This window comes from Toxotes jaculatrix, chromosome 1 (genome assembly GCF_017976425.1).
Source record: "Toxotes jaculatrix isolate fToxJac2 chromosome 1, fToxJac2.pri, whole genome shotgun sequence".
Lineage (NCBI taxonomy): Eukaryota > Metazoa > Chordata > Actinopteri > Toxotidae > Toxotes > Toxotes jaculatrix.
The window spans coordinates 32,416,976-32,436,831 of record NC_054394.1 but is presented as its reverse complement, the minus strand read 5'-3'; the positions used below and the strand labels follow the sequence as shown (position 1 = coordinate 32,436,831).

Sequence of the window (19,856 nt, the reverse complement as noted above, 5' to 3'; positions counted from 1 at the left end):
GAAGCTCAGTTCACAGACAGAGAAGCTCTTCATCACACACTCAGAATCTGGAGGAGGCTGAAGCTGAGACGTGTGTATGAATCGACCTGGCTCGGTGCGGCCGCTCTCTGAGCAGAGATCAGCTCAGCGTGGTGCTGTGCTGTAAACCAAACCTCACTCTGCCTCCTGTGGTTTGTTTCCACAGGAGTTCACACCTTCATGTGACCGAGCAGGAGCTGAGGCCGATGGGGGTGGGGAGAGTCCGTCGGTCCGTCGGGGGAAGACGCCTGGTGGTTTCGCAGAGAGCCACAGAGCGGAGGCTGATGACCTTGACACGCAGAGTTTCTCAAACACCAGATTAGATTTGAGGCTCTCTCAGAGCAGAGAGCTGTCAGGCTGCCAGGCGCTCCGTTCAGAGACGTCTCCGAATTATTCCTAATGCTGCTCAATCAGCGGAGCCCAGCTGTGCAGAGCAGGCGCACACAAAAAACCTGACTTCAAGGCCACTCCACTGCGGGACAGCCTCAGTCCCTCTGGGACCTGGACTGAGCTAATCTTCAGTCACTGCCAACACTTCTCCAAAGGCACTGAGAATCCCCTGAAAAGGCACAAATCAGCATCTCACAGTGAGCTGCTGCGGCAGCGAGCTGCGGCCTGGTAATGTCCACATTTAGAGCCCGAGGACGGACTATGATCCAATCTGCCAAACCACCTCCAGAGGTGCTCAGGGTGCACTGTGAACACAAAGGTAAATGCAGAAACAGGTGGGAGGAGGTGTTAAATCCCGAGCCTGTTGCCAGGTAACAAACGGTCACTGTGACGCTCTGCTCCAGACGGATGGCTGAGCAGCGTGAGGTGACACCGGGTCCTGCAGTGGCTGCTGCTCACGGTCGGCTGCATCTCGCATCACAGCTCAAAGAGGAAAGTCTTACTGGATTCTCTTCATTAGAGGAGCAGACGTGTTAATACCTGGACGGTAACACACAGCGTCCTCCATGTTGGACTCTCCAGCTGGTCACAGAATCAGGGATCACCTGCCCGGTGTGTTATAAACACAGGTCTGACAGAGGTGTGTGTGTGTGTCTGAGGTGTGTGTGTGTGTGTGTGTGTGTGTGTGTGTTTACCTCTGTGTACCTGCCAAGCTCAGACACACAGAACATTATTCAGCAGAAACCTGATTTCACATCCAGCTCACAGTCTGTGCATCACTGTTCAGGTTTCTCTGACCTGTTGTTGTTTGTTGTTGTTGTTGTTTTTGTTGTTTGCTAACACAGGACACGGTTCATCATGATAAACTCTCCCTGCATGTGAGCAGGTTTGAGCTCACACTGAAGTAGGTCAGAGAATTTAACTGGGGATGGGGGTGGGGGGGGGGGGGGGTAGTTCTTCTTTTAATGGGTGTTAAATTCAGGAGGCGGGGCGTTTCGGTTCAGTGGGGGGGTGTTCTCCCCTCTCGGGGAGGGGGCGGTGGGGAGGCTTCAGGTTTCAGGCTGGCAGGAGCAGGAAGGTGACAGAGTCTAAGACCAGGACTTTATAGTCCACTGACCCGGGACTGTCCTGTCCCAACAATGCAGCACTTAACACCAGGGACAATGAGGACATCCTGTCAATGAGAGGAATAACAGGGTGAGTTGTAGCCTGCAGGTACAAAGGCTGAGCTCCTTTCTCTGACATCTGACCCTCGAGGCAGCGTGAAAACAGCTTCCATCAGGACATGAAGCCGTGCCCAGTGAGACACCGTGTCAAATGTGAGACAGACGACTGACTTCACAGACCTGAGGCAGTCCTGGACACGCAAACCTCTCTCTACTCACAGATATCCTGTCTACAGCAGACACATCTGCCAGCCAACAAACAAACAAACACACACACACACACAAACAAAGAAACAAACACAAACACACACACACACACACACACAAACACACACACACACACACACACACACACACAAACACACACACAAACAAAGAAACAAACACACACACACAAACACACACACAAACAAACAAACAAACAAACAAACAAACAAACACACACACACACACACAAACAAACAAACAAACAAACACACACACACACACACACACACACACAAACACACACACAAACAAACAAACAAACACACACACACACACAAACACACACACACACACACAAACAAACAAACAAACAAACAAACACACACACACACACACAAACAAACAAACAAACAAACAAACAAACAAACACACACACACACACACACACACACAAACAAACAAACAAACCTTATTTTCACAAAACTAATGCAAACTCTGCTCAATGAAACGAGACGTCTCCAAAGTCGCTCCTCATTCAAATGAGCTCGGCTCATCATCTGACAGGAGGTGCTGCTGTGACTGACACGCTAAAATCAGGATATCCTGTCAGACCTGTGACAGCGCAGAGGTTAGCTCTGCTCGTTAACCTGTTCGTTAACCTGTTCGTTAACCTGCTCGTTAACCTGCTCGTTAACCTGCTCCTCACTGGCAGACAGATCTCTGTGGTTTCCTCTGAGCTCATGTTGCTGTGCATCAGACAGACGTCTGTCAGTATCAGCATCTGATTATTAGTTTCTCAGCAGTGATAATCAGCGGTCGCTCGTGTTGACTCGTCATGTGTGACAGTGGGTGTGGCTTTTACATAAACAAACGTCACGCTAACAGATGCCTACACACTGCAGCTGATGACTGCACTAACATGCTCCGTGCACACATGCCACCGTGTTCCTGAGCCTCCATCCATCAGTACGAGTCCATTATCTGAACATTCCTGCAGTTCTTCATGACTCCCCCCGCCCTCTGCCTTTTACCCAGCAGCCCCTCAACAAGTCCAAACACCTCTGATTAACATTCTCTGAGACAGAGCCTGAACATGTCCTGTCCTCTTCCCTTTGTCTGTCGTGTGAAACCTGCGGCACTGCCAGGCGTCAGCTCACAGAAAAAGTCTTTGTATTCACACTGTCCTAAAGACGCACGCTCTCCTCCGCCTGCTGCAGCACTTTGCTAAAAATATTTACAGACTTTCTTCTTCTTCACCTCAGAGGCTCATGGGAGCTGATGGTGTGTTCCAGGCTACGCTTTGTTTTGGTCATGGTTGGAGGAGCTGCTCAGTCTGGATGACAGAGCGGTTGGAATCAGTGACTCTGAGTTGGATCTGAGTTGGTGTGGGTGAAACCTCCCATCCAGGACATTTTATGAATAAGAGCAACGAGCTGGTGATTATTTGATCGGTCTATTTACAGAAATGAATTAATTGGCAACTATTTTGATTTTCTGAAGCAAAAAGGCAAAACTGTTCTCTACCAAGTTACTGACCAAACAACTCATCGAGTAAAAAACTGGAAAGTTAGCCGCTGCAAAATGACTAACCCCCAAAAACACAAACACAAACTGAGCCACACGACATCATTTTCCTTTCTCTCTCACTGAACTGGTTCTGGATCAGATGAAAACTGTGAGCGGGGTTCTCTGACGGTCAATTCTCCGATCACGCTCACAGCGCTGCAGGGCAGTGAAGGGGTTAACTACTATAAACCTGCTCAGTGCCAGCGGTCACATGTCAGGGACATCAGCGTCCAACATCATTAACATGATGGAATAACATTACAGAGGCCGAGCTCCTATCACAGCAAGGTCACATGTTACAGAGGAGGTGACAACATGGAGGCTCATGATAACAAAGGTAAACGCTGAGGACAAGGCGGCGTGTTTCTGTAGCTGCCAGCACGAAGGAAACATCCCTATGAGCTCAACACACACACGCTGACACGCACCGATTAACTGATCATCACAATCAGCTAATCGATCAATCCACTTCCTGCTGCAGCCTAATCAATCACACCGCACAGCCCAGTATTCAAGAAAATAACCAGATATCACACAAACTGCATTACTGAGGCAAGTCAACCCCTGAAATCAGCAGTATCATACGAGATGGTTTCAGATGGTTCCGGTCCTGGTTCCGGTCCTGGTCCTGGTCCTGGTCCTGGTCCTGGTCCTGGTTCCCTTTGTGACGTGTCACATTTATATGAAATAACTAGTGCAAGTCATGAAAACACACCCAGGCCCTGTGTATGTACAATCACACAATGTCTCCATGGTAACAACACAACTTCATCCCTGCTCAGGTGTGTGTGTGTGTGTGTGTGTGTGTGTGTGTGTGTGTGTGTGTGTGTGTGTGTGTGTGAGACAGCAGTGAGTGAAGCAGGTGAGTAAAGACTGAACTGAACACCAGATACCAGGTGAATTCTGCTTTGGTCCAGTTCGGCTCACAGACAGTGTCTGTGCTGCAGCTCCACACCCAGACTGCAGCCTCAGACCAGCTCGTCTCCGCTCGCCTCGGACACACACCGACACACCTCTGTTCACACTACGACCAGAGACATCCGCCGCGCTGACGCGTCCCACAAAACGAGCTGACGAGCTCGAAGACGACAACACAACAACTCGAAAAAGAAAACTGTGTGTGTGTGTGTGTGTGTGTGCGCTCAACAACAAGAACAGGACACGAAGCCAGCGTCCGGTTCACCAGTCAGGTGCAGTCAGCCCCACACACGCACACACAGGACAAATGTTTGAAGAATACAGTTTGGTGGAAACCCTACACCCCTGCTGTCCCCTCCCCCACCACAACACACACACACACACACACACACACACACACACACACACACACACACACACAGACGTGCTACAAACCACAGTTGGAGAGAAGGTACAGTGTGTTTTAACCCCAGCTCTGGTGTGTGTGTGTGTGTGATCTTACCATGGTGTGTGCAGTGTGTTGTCAGTAGCTGTATTTCCCAGATTGAGGCCATTTCTCCCTCTGTCTCTGTCTCTGTGAGCGTCTCTGGTCCCGTCTGATTCTGCTCTAACTCCCAGTCCAGCCTCTCACATGTTAAGCCCCACCCACCCAGCTGCCAATCACTCTGCCCCCCTCTCTGCCTCTCTCTGCTGGCTGCCTGAGAGTCTTACATTCATTCATCCATATTTACTCACGTGTAAATGTCTAAAATGATAAATGATCATCAGATTCCATTTATTTTCTTTGGCTGGATTAAACGTGTGACCAGTTAGTCACTGCTGATAAATCCAGTATGAACTGGGGAACATTTTAAGACTAATGGGGAGCAAACAGAAAGGAAAGAAGCCAAATTCACAGTGTCCAGAGACTGAGACTTCACTGTCCTTGACGAGTCTTCTGTTGGCCTGAGTCCAGTCTGAGACCAGTCTGAGACCAGTCTGAGTCCAGTCTGAGTCCAGTGTGAGACCAGTCTAAGACCAGTCTGAGTCCAGTGTGAGTCCAGTGTGAGACCAGTCTCTGAGTCCAGTCTGAGACCAGTCTGAGTCCAGTGTGAGACCAGTCTAAGACCAGTCTGAGTCCAGTCTAAGACCAGTCTGAGTCCAGTGTGAGACCAGTCTGAGTCCAGTGTGAGACCAGTCTGAGTCCAGTCTAAGACCAGTCTGAGTCCAGTGTGAGACCAGTCTGAGTCCAGTGTGAGACCAGTCTGAGTCCAGTCTGAGACCAGTGTGAGTCCAGTGTGAGTCCAGTGTGAGTCCAGTGTGAGACCAATCTAAGACCAGTCTGAGTCCAGTGTGAGACCAGTCTGAGTCCAGTCCGAGACCAGTCTAAGACCAGTCTGAGTCCAGTCTGAGACCAGTCTGAGTCCAGTCTGAGACCAGTGTGAGTCCAGTGTGAGTCCAGTGTGAGACCAGTCTAAGACCAGTCTGAGTCCAGTGTGAGACCAGTCTGAGTCCAGTGTGAGACCAGTCTAAGACCAGTCTGAGTCCAGTGTGAGACCAGTCTGAGTCCAGTCTGAGACCAGTCTGAGTCCAGTGTGAGTCCAGTGTGAGACCAGTCTGAGTCCAGTCTGAGTCCAGTGTGAGACCAGTGTGAGTCCAGTCTGAGTCCAGTCTGAGACCAGTCTGAGTCCAGTGTGAGACCAGTGTGAGTCCAGTGTGAGACCAGTCTGAGTCCAGTGTGAGACCAGTCTGAGTCCAGTCTGAGACCAGTGTGAGACCAGTCTGAGTCCAGTGTGAGTCCAGTGTGAACTCTGCTGACAGTCACAGCTGGAGACAAAAAGCTAGTATTTCACTGCATCATCACAGTGGACGACCTCTGGCTCTGAGCTCAGTGAGCCAGGAAGAAGCTGAACTGGGACAGTTTACTGTCCAACTGTCTCAGCGCCTGCTGTTGTATGACACCTGACGATAGGTCTGTCTCGGCTGGCTGAGACTCCTGTGTCCACAGGAGAGACAGGAAGTTCAAAGCTTTTCAGGATAAGATCAGGCCGCATGAGGAGGCGAACACATCCTGATCAAACATCAGGCTCAGCCCGGCACGCGTTAACGTCTTCAGGCCTGGAGTCAGACAGAAGCTCAGTCAATAAACAGGTCACGTCTCTGATACGAAGCAGAGACGAGCTGATCAGTTCACTGCAGATAAACCAGTATCAGTATGTATGACTGTGGGTGAGTAACAGCAAGCGTCAGCTCAGACCTGTGATGGACAGACAGTGTCCATCGGGCTGGAGCTGTCCTTTAACGCAGAGAGCCATGACCTAACCCTGACCTCGCTGCACGGCCGAGAAACGACTGCACACAGTGACTGACAGCTGCATTCAATCATAGAACAGACGAATGTGTCCACGGAGACAGATGAACACACCCAGAGACACGGATCTACTTCCTGTTCGGACACAGGCAGTGGAACATGTTTGCTCCTACGACCCCACGCTCACAGCCGTTTATTCATGGCTGCGCCGCCACGCCCTCCCTGCAGCTCAGAGAGAAGTCACCTGAGTAAAGCGACACCTGACCCCAGAACGCCATCGATTTCACTGAAATGGTCTGTTCCTGTGCAGAGGTCAAAGGTCACCGTTATCAGAGACCCCTCGGTGGTTAGAGCTGTGGGTTCCTCCTCCACCTAAACACATGTACAGGTCTGCACGGTCGAACAGCTGCAGCCACACGTTTACTGCCAGAAACACTGGATTACCACGCCACATGATGACTGTAGCACCACACCAGGACCAGGACACACAGGACTGGAACTACACCTTCCAACAACTCGAGCTGAGACTGCAGCCTGACCAGCACTGGACATCTGTCTTATACCTGTCTGGTCCATTCCAGATCCCTCAGACCTGAAGCTTTCATTCTGAGTCAGGTTCTGTCAGAGCCTGATCACCTGTCAGAGCCTCCTGTGGCTGGAGGAAGGTCTGTACTTGCAGAAACATGTAGGTAACATCCAGGAACACGAGCCACAGACTTCAGCTAAGAGACGCAGCATCTCTCACAAAGCTACAGGGAAATAATAAGAACCATATTCAGAACCAAAGCAGAACCAAAGCAGAACCAAAGCAGAACAAGCTGCGACGACTTCTCTGAAAAGAGCCTCCGATAAACAACCAAACATATTTTCTGTCAGCTGCCTGAAGAGGACACATTGCATTATGGGTAGACTCTGAGGCTTCTGAGGAGGAAATGAAAGAGAAGACGAGGCATGAACGAAGGAACCAGACTGGAGTTAATATCCTGTTAGTGTGAGCACGTCAGGTAACAGCTGCATCCACTCAACATGTGGAACATGTTCTCTGTAGGAACAACCAGTGTCCAACATTCAGCTCTACGGTTTTACTCAGTGATTCAGCAGGCACCAGCAGGTACCATCAGGTACCATCAGGTACCAGCAGGTACCAGCAGGTACCATCAGTTACCAGCAGTTATCAGCAGGTACCAGCAGTTACCATCAGGTACCATCAGGTACCATCAGGTACCATCAGTTACCAGCAGGTACCAGCAGGTACCAGCAGGTACCAGCAGGTACCAGCAGGTACCATCAGTTACCAGCAGGTACCAGCAGGTACCAGCAGGTACCAAAGTATTTCAGCTGTAACAAACTGTAACTACCTTTTCCATATTTACTGAACAAACTTTTATTAAATGACTGTGAGATGTTACAGGTTTCCTGTGGAGTCTGTGACCTCCTGCAGCTGTGGATCCCTCTTTAGCGTGTCACACACACGGGGACACACGGACACACAGGTACACACAGGTACACAGGTGATGTCATACCCACTGTATTCCACTGATCTACAGGAAGGGGTGACACATGCACCAATCAGGGCAGAGAAGAAGAAAACGGCCAGTGTCTCTTAAACCCCGCCCACTGCACACACAGCGGGGCCAACAGGGGTCCAACACCACGGAGTGAAGACGCACACGTATTCAGACAGTGACCAGGGTCAAAGGTCAGTGCAGCGCGCAGCTCAGGCCATTAGTCCACAACAAGTCTGATTATTTATCAGTTAAGTTAAAATTCTAAAAGTGAATCATTCAGTTTAAAAACATTCCTGACTGTTCACAGGGAGGAACATCCCAACAAAACCAGGATCCATCACCTCACACACACTCACACACACACACACACACACTCAGCTTTCTTACTGAGGCGTTTAAAAAATGTGAGCAGAGTAATTGGCCAGGGGCTGCATATCTGAGCAGGTGGGTGCCTGCCTCTGTGTGTGTGTTATCTGCCTGATAGTTAGCAGTTAGCAGTTAGCAGCTCAGTCACACATGTTCCTGGACTGATCTCCAACCTGCATGAATGAAAACACGTTTATATTTAGCAAAGGTCACGAAGGTGTGAGTGAGAATCAGAGTCCACACGGAGGACGCAAACAGGAAACAATATGAAACCAATATCAATCAATACTCTGCTGATTTTCAAATCATAAAAACACAACAAAACTAATCTGCAGTCAGCCAGGGAGGACGGGTGGGGGTGGAGGGTGGTGCTGCCAGCATCAGACTGTGGATCCAGTGTGCCCCCCTCCAGGCCTCAGGCTGTACACACACTAACAGCCTGGCTCAGCACAACACACACTTCTATTTACTTTAAATTTTTCTGCCACAGAACAGCAAGTGGACAAACTGGGAATCACACATCAGACTGGAGCAGCTGGAAAACCACAATCACAACCACAATCACAAACACAATCACAATCACAAACACAAACACAAACACAATCACAATCACAATCACAATCACAAACACAAACACAAACACAACCACAACCTCAGCGAGGCTCAGACTGATCCTGCCGAGCAGGAAAAGCTCTGTGAACGTCTGAACGTCTCAGGCTGGGGTCGCTCCTCTGAGTCTGGAACATGTTTACACACTGTCCCACAGAAAACCAGCAGACTGCAGCGACAGAGTGGAATCACCTGTAACAGGACGCACAGACATTCACCACCGCTCACTCAGATTAGCACATTTACCTGTCTGGAAAACTCCACTTACAAAACTCCCTGACATTCCAGGAATTCCAAACATATTCCAAGGAGACTTCAGGTCCCTGAGCCTCAGGTTGAGAACCGCTTCACTGCAAACTTAACTCATTTCTTATTCACTGTCTTACTCACTGGCTGAGCAGCGTCTTCATCAGCTCAGGAGCCTGTTCTCTGACCGAGTGGCACTGAAACAGGAAACAGAACATGTGACATGTGTCCATGTACACAGGTCACACATTACAACAACACAAACCACAACCAATGTTTGAGTTGAAGTGTGTGTTGTCACTTTGTCCGCTCTGCGTTTTATTATTTGTGCGTCTCATCAAATCTCCGCAGCCTGAATCTGAATGAAATCATCTGTGTCTCTGAGCTGCAGAGTCAGAGGCAGGAACCAGCAGCCCGGAGTCCCACGGCAGAGCCTGCAGACAGTGAAGCACTCACCCACTCAGCTCCCTGCAGAGGTAATCCAACACCACCCGAGCACCAGCTAAACACTCCGATCTGTGGAAAGTAGGCGAGACCAGACACAGCAGTCGAGCTGAGACAGCAGGGACAGCAGGGACAGCGGGGACAGCGGGGACAGCAGAGACAGCAGAGACAGCAGGGCTCCAGCAGGCTGAGTTTCGGAGGGAATGAGCAGCATGTGTTCACAGAGAAGCTCCTGGACAAAATATGAGCCTGCAGCTGCAGACAGCTCCGCCCCCCCTTTGTTCCTCTGTGTCTCTCTATCTCCCTCTCTCCTCTCTCTTGTTTAAGTATGTGAGTCTATCAGATTCTCTGAGCTCACCAAACAGCTGATAAAACACACACACTGGTGTGGCAGGAGTTCAGAGGACATTCTTTGGACACAGTCTTTAAATAGCCCAGCACAGGGACAGTCCAGTCCAGCTCTGAAATAAAAAGGAACTTCTGCTGAGACATCTCTGTGTCCTGTGTCCTGTATGTCCTGTAAATGTTTGCTTCGTCCTGTTCACCACAGCTTCTTTATGAACTGATTACATGTCACATGTTGTGTTTACTGCCCCCAAGTGGCAAAAATGAACACAGCTTTAAGAATATCTATACCAATAATAACATCATCAAGTAACCTACGCCTTATTTCTATTCAGTCAGTGTGGTGTGTCAGATACAGTGGGGTCCAAACGTCTGAGGGCCCACTGCGTTCTCATAACAACGAACATGTGTGCAGATCCAGACCATAAACAGCCTGCAGTGTGTTCTGATGTAATCTGGAGGATTCTAACGTGCAGGAGGAAAACTGCACACATAACTTCAGGAATGAAAAGTGATTATTTAAAAATCTGAGCTCAGCTATTTCAGAAACTTCACACCGTGGGTTCAAAAGCTTTCAAAGGACCCAGGGGTCAAGAAATTCCCTCTCATCTGAGGAGAACAGAAAGTTTACGTTCCAAGAAAAGAGAGAAAAACACTGAGAATGCACTCAGGTGTTTTTATTTCACCAGTTAGCAGCTGTGAGGGATATGGACATAAACCCCGTCTGCTGCGTGCGGTGAGGACTGGACAGATCTGAGACACTCCGAGACAGGTCAACATGTCTGAAACATTCCTGACAAACATTCTGCTGAGTCCCACAGTTCTTAGCACAGCAAGGGTCGACCCAGCTTCATGTTCATCAGACCTGCAACCAGCAGTGAGTGACAGCAGAGCTCCGGCCACAGGCTTCACGCAGCGCGGCCTCTAACGTCCGACCCTCCTCCGACCTGTCCTTACCTCTGTCGTCCTTTATTTTAATGAAGCTGCTCGTGTTGAAACAAGACTTCACTTCTACTTTTCTAGGAAAATGTCTGTTTATCTCTGTACGTCAAATATAAGACCTCATCTTCTTCTGGAAGTGACCTAGAGTCTCTGACTGAGGAACAGCTGGAACAGATGTGGAAGGTGAAGTCCAAAGTGGTCTCACTGGTCCCAAACTGGGACAGTGTCTCCATCTGAGGTCTCTGTCCAGAGGAGTGCAGTCCTAGGAAGAACTAAGACGCTGCGCTGAACCCTGAAACTCCCAGGCCTGAGGAAAAGACCCCCTCCCCCTCCCCCAACACACACACACACACACACATACACACACACACACATACACACACACACACATACACACACACACACACACATGGAGCCAGTTAAACTCAATTTAACCTGGAAACAGTCTGATCTGTGGCTCCCCTTCTGTGGGATGTTATATCTGCTAATGTTAAGTGGCAGATGGTGCTCCTAGCATCAGTGACCTTTGACCTTAGAGGGTCTTCAGTGGTCACACAGGGACTCTGAGGTGTCTTTGGGGAAAAGACCCCAGAATGAATGAATAATAAGGAGCGTCGCACAGGGAGCTCAGTAATGAGAGAGAGTGTGTGTGTGTGTGTGTGTGAGTGTGTGTGTGAGTGTGTGTGTGTGTGTGAGTGTGTGTGTGTGTGTGTGTGTGTGTGTGTGTGTGTGTGTGTGTGTGAGTGTGTGTGTGTGTGTGTGTGTGTGTGTGTGTGTGTGTGTGTGTGTGCTCCACTACACTCAGAGTAAACCCAGAGCTGAGAGCATCACATGACACTCACACCAGATGTGATAATCACATCCTGATACAGGTGCTGTCGATCACTGAGCCGAAACCGAACAACAACAGCCACGCTGATACAACCTGTGTGTGTCCCTGCAGCTCAGTCGTCCTCAGGCTTCAGTCCTCTGTCGGTGTCAGTCCTCTGCCGGTGTCAGTCCTCTGTCTGATTCAGTCCTCTGTCTGATTCAGTCCTCTGTCGGGGTCAGTCCTCTGCCGGTGTCAGTCCTCTGTCTGATTCAGTCCTCTGCCGGTGTCAGTCCTCTGTCTGATTCAGTCCTCTGCCGGGGTCAGTCCTCTGTCTGATTCAGTCCTCTGTCGGTGTCAGTCCTCTGTCGGTGTCAGTCCTCTGTCGGGGTCAGTCCTCTGTCTGATTCAGTCCTCTGTCGGTGTCAGTCCTCTGTCGGGGTCAGTCCTCTGTCTGATTCAGTCCTCTGTCGGGGTCAGTCCTCTGTCGGGGTCAGTCCTCTGTCTGATTCAGTCCTCTGTCGGGGTCAGTCCTCTGTCTGATTCAGTCCTCTGTCGGGGTCAGTCCTCTGTCGGGGTCAGTCCTCTGTCGGTGTCAGTCCTCTGTCTGATTCAGTCCTCTGTCGGTGTCAGTCCTCTGTCGGTGTCAGTCCTCTGTCGGGGTCAGTCCTCTGTCTGATTCAGTCCTCTGTCGGTGTCAGTCCTCTGTCGGGGTCAGTCCTCTGTCTGATTCAGTCCTCTGTCTGATTCAGTCCTCTGTCGGTGTCAGTCCTCTGTCGGGGTCAGTCCTCTGTCTGATTCAGTCCTCTGTCGGGGTCAGTCCTCTGTCTGATTCAGTCCTCTGTCGGTGTCAGTCCTCTGTCGGTGTCAGTCCTCTGTCGGGGTCAGTCCTCTGTCGGGGTCAGTCCTCTGTCTGATTCAGTCCTCTGTCGGTGTCAGTCCTCTGTCTGATTCAGTCCTCTGTCTGATTCAGTCCTCTGTCGGTGTCAGTCCTCTGTCTGATTCAGTCCTCTGTCTGATTCAGTCACGATGAGCTGCTGACTCTCAGCGACGTCTCCGTGCCACAGAAATCCCTGCTGCGTGACGCCGCGCCTCCTCAGGTGGCGTTACAGATTTCAGATCAGGTAACAAACATCAGGACTGAGTGAGCGAATGAGGGACGAGTCACAGCCTGTCTCTCTGCACAGACCTGAACACCGGCAGGACGACCGTGGTCAGTGGCCGTGCTTCACGTCGCCATGCGCTCTGTGCTGCGGCAGGAAGGTGTGGATTCAGATACACAGGTGTCACTCCATCACACCCCGCAGGTCCGAGCGTTAGGAATGTGTCGGCTGGAGACCTGAACACAATGAGCCAGCATCGACCGTCAGCACTGCAGCAGCTGAACGATCTGACAGGTGGGATTTAAAACATCACCACATCATGTCGTCACTAACGGCTCTGTACTTCACCACATCACCACACATCAAACGTCAGCACTGCGTCATCTTATCTTAGTGCACATTTCTATGAAACTTTGTCATAACTGTGCATCCGTTCTTGAGTTATGGCCAAATCCATGTTTTGTGAGGTCACAGTGGCCTTGACCTTTAACCTTTGACTCTCAAAATCTAACCAGCTCATGCCTGAGTCCCAGTGAACGTCTGTACAAATCTGAATTAATTCCCACCAGGCATTCCTGAGATGTGGAGCTCATGAGACTGGGACGGACAGACAATGGACAACATCTCTGGCTTGGGTCTCCGGAGCAGAGCCTTAAAAAGTCCAACCACCCCCTTGGCCTCTCTCCCTCGTCTCTGTCCCTCCCTCGTCTCCCTTGTCTCGCTCGCTCTGCCTTAAAGCCATTCTCTTCCCTCCTCCTCTTACAGTGGCTCCCTGCCCTCTGTCTGTCCCTGCTGTGACTGAAGACTCTGTCCCGCTGTTCTGTTGTGGTGCACAGGACATTTAAAAGCAGCTCCACTGTGGTTGTGAACCCTGGCCTCAGAGGGGCCTCTGTGGAGTCTGAACTGAGTCCAAACCTTTGAGGTGTCAGCCAGGCTCCCTGGAGGACTCCTGAACCCGACACTTCAACCTGACTGCAGCTTCAGTGGTCCCAGGCTGGGCTCTGTTCAGAAGACTGCTGAATATGCAGAGAGAGGACGGGGACGGGGGGACGGAGGGGGGGTCTGCTGGCTCAGAGACTTCAAACCCGGGTTGATGCCACTCACCTTTAATTCATACAGCTTCCAGAATAAATGAACTGTCCTCCCGCTCCGCCCCAGCAGAGAGTCCTGATGTTTAAAGGTTACGTCCGTGATATTCACACATCCATGATCCACACTGTCACACCCGGGTTTCCATGCACCTCTCCCTCGTCTCTTACATAAACACACTGTTTTATAAGCCTCAACACACAGAGCTGAATGTGGACGACAGAGGACAGGACGTCCAGCATGCAGTCACATGCTCTGAGCCTTGGCCTCGCACCAGCTGGGTGGAAGGCAGTGATTATCCGGCTCAGCCTGCCTTGGTGGGCCAGTTTGTGTCTTGTTGTGTATAATTAGTGGAGCTGTGTACGCCGAGGGGGACCGAGGCATCGACGGGATGAGAGCGGCACATCTCTCTGCTCGGGTGGAAAATTACCGCCCCGGGCTGAGACCGACAGGCAGAGCTCATCAGAGAAGAATGTGAGCGGGTTTTCCACCTCGCAGAACAATTCACAGGCAGCCAATGAGCAGGAGGCCCGGGCCTGGAGCTAAGCCCTCACAGAATAGCTTCATTCTTGGCCGGCTGGTCCGGGGGCCTGCTGCCCTGTTTCCAAACACAGGCCAGGACGTCCCGACTGGACGGCCACATTCCTCTGAGGCTGGAGGACTGATTATTGATTATTAATGATTCTTAAAAACAGGTGTGAGCACTGCGGCTTATGCATTCACTCTGATTTCTATCACACAGCAAATACAAACAGAGAGGTGCCATCTTTCATTGTAACTGACCACGTGACCATGTGACCATGTGATCATGTGATCATGTGCTCCCTGTTCCTCACTGGGACAGGGATCCAGTGAAGATCCTAAAAGAGCAGGGGGACAGAGCAGGGGGACAGAGCAGGAGACAGAGCAGGGGGACAGAGCAGGGGGACAGAGCAGGAGACAGAGCAGGGGGACAGAACAGGGGGACAGAACAGGGGGACAGAGCAGGGAGACAGAGCAGGGGGACAGAGCAGGGAAACAGAGCAGGGGGACAGAGCAGGGGGACAGAGCAGGGGGACAGAGCAGGGAAACAGTGCAGGGAAACAGTGCAGGGGGACAGAGCAGGGGGACAGAGCAGGGGGACAGAGCAGGGGGACAGAGCAGGGAAACAGAGCAGGGGGACAGAGCAGGGGGACAGAGCAGGGAAACAGAGCAGGGGGACAGAGCAGGGGGACAGAGCAGGGAAACAGAGCAGGGGGACAGAGCAGGGAAACAGAGCAGGGGGACAGAACAGGGGGACAGAGCAGGGGACAGAGCAGGGGGACAGAGCAGGGAAACAGAGCAGGGGGACAGAACAGGGGGACAGAGCAGGGGACAGAGCAGGGGGACAGAGTGAGAGCAGGTGTGTCTGTCTTCTGACTAACCTGTGATGTCCACCCAGCAGGCCCAGGTGATGCTGCTGGATACACAAACACTTACATCCATTCAGCTGCTGAGCAGAGACAGAGACAGAGACAGAGACAGAGACCCAGTGACCTGCAGCACGTAAACATCCATCACTCACCATCCTCCCTGAGAGGAGAGTCTTTGTTCCTCTGGTCTGAGACGCTGATTCAAGTCCAGGCCTGCAGCTCCATGAGACACTGAGACAACACCACAGTCCTGCAGGGGAAAGGAGCACAGGGCCGTCAGGGACAGACAACGGCAGCATGATGCTGTTCAGTCACACAGCATCAGTGTGTCTCTCTCTGAGAGCGACATTATTAATGTGCTGAATAACAGAGAAACTGTCTCTGTGTCTCCAGAGTGGACGAGATGTTTGCAGCTGTGCAGTGGTTAGAAACAGTTAAAGCTTCCAGGGAAACTCTCTCTGCTGCTCCCACGTGTTTAAATCCTTCTCCTGGTGCAGAGAGGTTCATGTGTCCGACACAGCAGGAAGTACAGCCCCGCACACCGCTGAGGCTCAGGGTCCGTCCGACTCTCAGAGGAGCCTGACCGAGGGCGAGGCTGTGATTCAGAGGATCAGCTCGGAGCAGGAACGGCAGCTGAGCGGTTAGAGGAGCCACAGATCTGAGAACAGCTGTTGTGAAACAGATGTGTCACTGAGGGACAGGTGGGGTTTCATTACATCCGAACCTCCTCCACAGAGCACAAAGCTGCAAAGTGCTATGGAGGACAACACTGAGGGCTGGCAGCACAGCAGGGTCTGACCATCACGCTACAGATAGACCTGCTGCGTGGGACACTGTGGGTGGGACTTTTCTTCCAGGAGTATTTGACTATGGTAAGCTGGACAGGAGACTGATGAGAAGGACAGGACCGTGTGTGACATGTTTTACACGGTTACAGCTGATCAGCAGCTGGAGTCTCAGTGACCGTAGTGTCCACGTGTCGTCCAGCTTCACCTCAGACTCTGTGACAGACCGAACACCGAGTCAGTCTGTGATCGACGTGTGCACACTGAGCCGTGCTAACAAGTCTCCATACAAATACACTGACGTTCAACATTATTCACATAACAGTGAACAGTCAGGTTACCGTGGCGACGACTCTGTGATCATGTGAGAACAGAATATTGGATCTACAGCCTTGTACCGTCACCATTAACCTGTCTGAGCTCCTCACAGGGACACAGACGTGTGGACGTCCTCAGCCTGTCCTCTGTGCACTGTCTTCCTACAGTATGTGTACAGTTCAGGACATGTTGCTACAGAACTAAGTTACACAACTCCTGTAGCTGCAGGGTAAACTGTGGGAAGACAAACACCATCAGAGACTTTCACTGGAGGAGATGAAAGTCACGCCCCCAGGACATAACGCTGTGTCAGCCAGGGAGGTGCAGAGAGGTGGGGTAAGACAGACAACACCACCAGCAGGAGGGACATTATACTGTCCTCATGAATACAACACAACACTGAATTACTCACAGCAGGTCAGAGTAAACTGAGAGTTACTGCAGGATGGAGGGATTTCACAGAGGCTCTGACAGAGAGAGGAACTGTGTTCATGGTTAAACCATCTGATCAGATGTGTTTTACTCAGCATTACAGGAGCACAGTGTGAGCAGAGTCTCAGAGCTCCACGTTCACTTCTCCCAAAAATCAATCTCTGCACATCTGTTCTCCTCACAGACCCGTCAGACCATCAGGGTCCACACTGAACTTCCCCAGCTGCTGTCCACACAGCTGGAAGTGACGTGTCTGCTTGTACATTTAAAATAACATTAAATGACTTCAATGGAGACAAATACGGTTTTTAACTTTGGTTCACGTCGTACGAGAACAGATGTCACTTCCTGGAAACAACTTAGGAAGCTGCGGACTCGCACAGCAAACGAGGATCAGAGGAGTCTGTGATCCTCTATCACAGTACTCAGTGCTAAACCACATTCTGTCCAAACATCCAAAGGTATTAACGTCTCCTGGCTAAGCTCTGTGATCAGAATGTAACGGTAGTATGTGATGAACTGAGGCCACCCGGGAGGCCGAGCCTTCAGCGATCAGGCCCCTCTCCTGTGGATCCAGTCTGGGTTCAGGAAGCAGACACACTCTCTGATTTTAAAATCAGGATTCAAACCTTCTGTCTGACAAAGCTTAGAATTAGTTGTAGTTCCAGTCTTAGTTATTCTGACTAAACCTGTAGTTAGTCCCAGTTATTCCTACAGACTCTGTCACAGCTCAGGATAAAGCCCAGAGTAGGACTGGCTCAGGAAACTGAACCATCCCTTACTGATGCTGCTATAGGCCGAGGCTGCTGGGAGACTTCCCATGATCCTCTGCTCTCCTCCTCTCTCTGTCTCTCCTCAGACCCACTCTCACATGTATTTTCCTTTATTCCATGTCATTAAGTCTGTGTCCTCTCTGTCCTGTCGTCCTGTGTCTGTCTCTCTCTGGTCTCTCTGTCTCTGTCCCTGTCTGTGGTCCTGGCTCCGTCTCTAACACAGGAATCTGTTTAATGTCCCACTCTGCTTCAGATCCATGTTGGATTCATATTCTCTGCAGACTGTGATGGAAATAATGACCAACCCTGACAGGTGTGTGCTCCTGTGCTGTTTCCCATCATACCTGCCGCTTTCAGGGCTGATCTGGGGTCAGACTCGGTCTCTGTATAAATAACACTGAATTAAAAAGTGTGGTTGACTCCCGCTGTAATTTGTTGGACCTCAGTTATGATCTGCTTTAACTGAAGGATGAATGAATCAGTGGCTCTGCTAACGGCTCAGTAAACAGAACATCCAGGTAACTCTCACCTGGATAAACCGCCCAGGGCATTAAACCGGAGGCTGAATGATCAGCAGCCCCGTGGGGCTAACCTGACTCACAGCACAGGGAGGTGTACGGTATCCTAACTGCTATCAGCTAACGTTAGCCCTGGCTGCCGGGGCTAACAGGGGCTAACAGGTGCTAACATGCTAACTAGCACCAGCAGCCCTTAACAACAGCAGGTAAACTCAGCCTGACGTCACAGACAGGTGAACACGCTGAACAGGTAGCTGAGCGTTTGAACAGTAGCATGAGCTCACCTAGCATGTTCAGCTGCTCAGGCTAAATGAATGACCCGCCCCTGAGGACGACGCCATGCTAAGCTAACAGGTGTTTGAGCTGACTCACGCTGTGTGGAGGACTCTTCCACACTTCAGTCCTCCGTCCGGCAGCGATGCGGTATCCTCACAGACCCGAGCACTGACCCGCTGTAGTTTCACCGGCTCCCGCTCACTGCAGCCTCAGACCTGCTCACCTGCCTCAGGCGGTGCGTCCCGCGGCGCCGCCCTCGGTGGGAGGAGTTAGGACTGAGGTCAGGTAGAGGTCCAGGGTGAGCGTGGAGCAGCTGAGGCAGGTCAGGAGAAACCTGAACACTCAGGCCGTTTATCCAGGTGTACGTATGGATACAGGTCTGGACAAGGGTTGTCCTTCTCTGTGGACAAACGGACCACATGTCCCTACAGTTTCAGGACCACCGTCCTTGGACTCCAGCTTGGTTTCTCAGTTTGACTGCAGAGCCTGGTTCTCCTCAGTCCACACACACAGATGTTTGTCATGTTGTTTTACAGATGTTTGCAGTGACTTGTTGTTTTTGGTTTATAGTCTGGGTGTGGGACTGTAAAAGTGCAGCTGTCAGACAGATGTGGAGGAGGAGAGGTGAAGTCTTCTGTGAACTGTGCAGTAAACTGTACCTGAGAAAATGATCGGCTCGGCTGTGGCTGTTTGTCACAGACCGGCACTGAGCAGGTAAAGGACCCGATCAGGTCTGTAGCTGCTGAAAACCTTTTTCCTCGTGTTGTCCTCTTTGTCTTTTGTGGTAAAATAAAGGTTCCCCTGTCCTGTTTGGTTCTGTTGTCAGAGCCGGATCCAGAACTTGACAGAGGCCGAACACCACGATGATCAAAGTCTGCTTCTCGCAGGTCTGCAGGTACGTACTGAGGCAGAGCGTGTGAGGGACACACCTTTTCTTACCTGCCCATCCTCGGTTCAACAGACTTATAATAATAATAATAATAATAATATCTGTGTGCTGTCCAGAGGAGTGAATCCACTCAGCTCCTCGGGGAAAAGCAGAGCTAACACATTTAATCGTTCTCCAGTACAAAGCCTTCACTCAGTAGATGAGCAGATGTTTTATGAGCAGAGAGTATTCAAAATAAAAGTCCCACCGTTACATGGACACATGTAGCGCTACACATCTTACCTGTGCATGTCTGTGCTGTTTAAGAACTTTACACACTGATTATAAAAATACACGATACAGAAAGTGTGTGGCAGCTACAGCCATCAGGTACAGTCACAGGTACATTTGCTCTGAAACGTAGTGGAGGAGAAGTGACAGGACCAGTGCCTTAAACCTGTACGTGGTGATCACATGTAT

The 19,856-nt window shown here is 50.8% G+C and overlaps 1 protein-coding gene across 2 annotated transcripts in view; it reads right to left on the bottom strand.

Annotated features, from left to right (window-relative positions):
• plekhg4 (pleckstrin homology domain containing, family G (with RhoGef domain) member 4) overlaps nt 1-18,724 on the bottom strand; it is a 47,467-nt gene extending 28,743 nt beyond the window's left edge. Inside the window, exons 1-2 of one of the 2 annotated variants that reach the window (XM_041052444.1) lie at nt 18,605-18,724; nt 15,559-15,656 (exon numbers count right to left, since the gene is read on the bottom strand). In XM_041052444.1, coding sequence (XP_040908378.1) covers nt 15,559-15,561 — 3 coding nt within the window. In that variant the 5' untranslated portion in view covers nt 15,562-15,656; nt 18,605-18,724. Of the gene's footprint in view, nt 1-4,767; nt 4,861-15,558; nt 15,657-18,604 lie in introns of those variants that run through there. The other variant, XM_041052523.1, reaches the window with a different exon arrangement.
• Nucleotides 18,725-19,856: the final 1,132 nt, after the last annotated feature.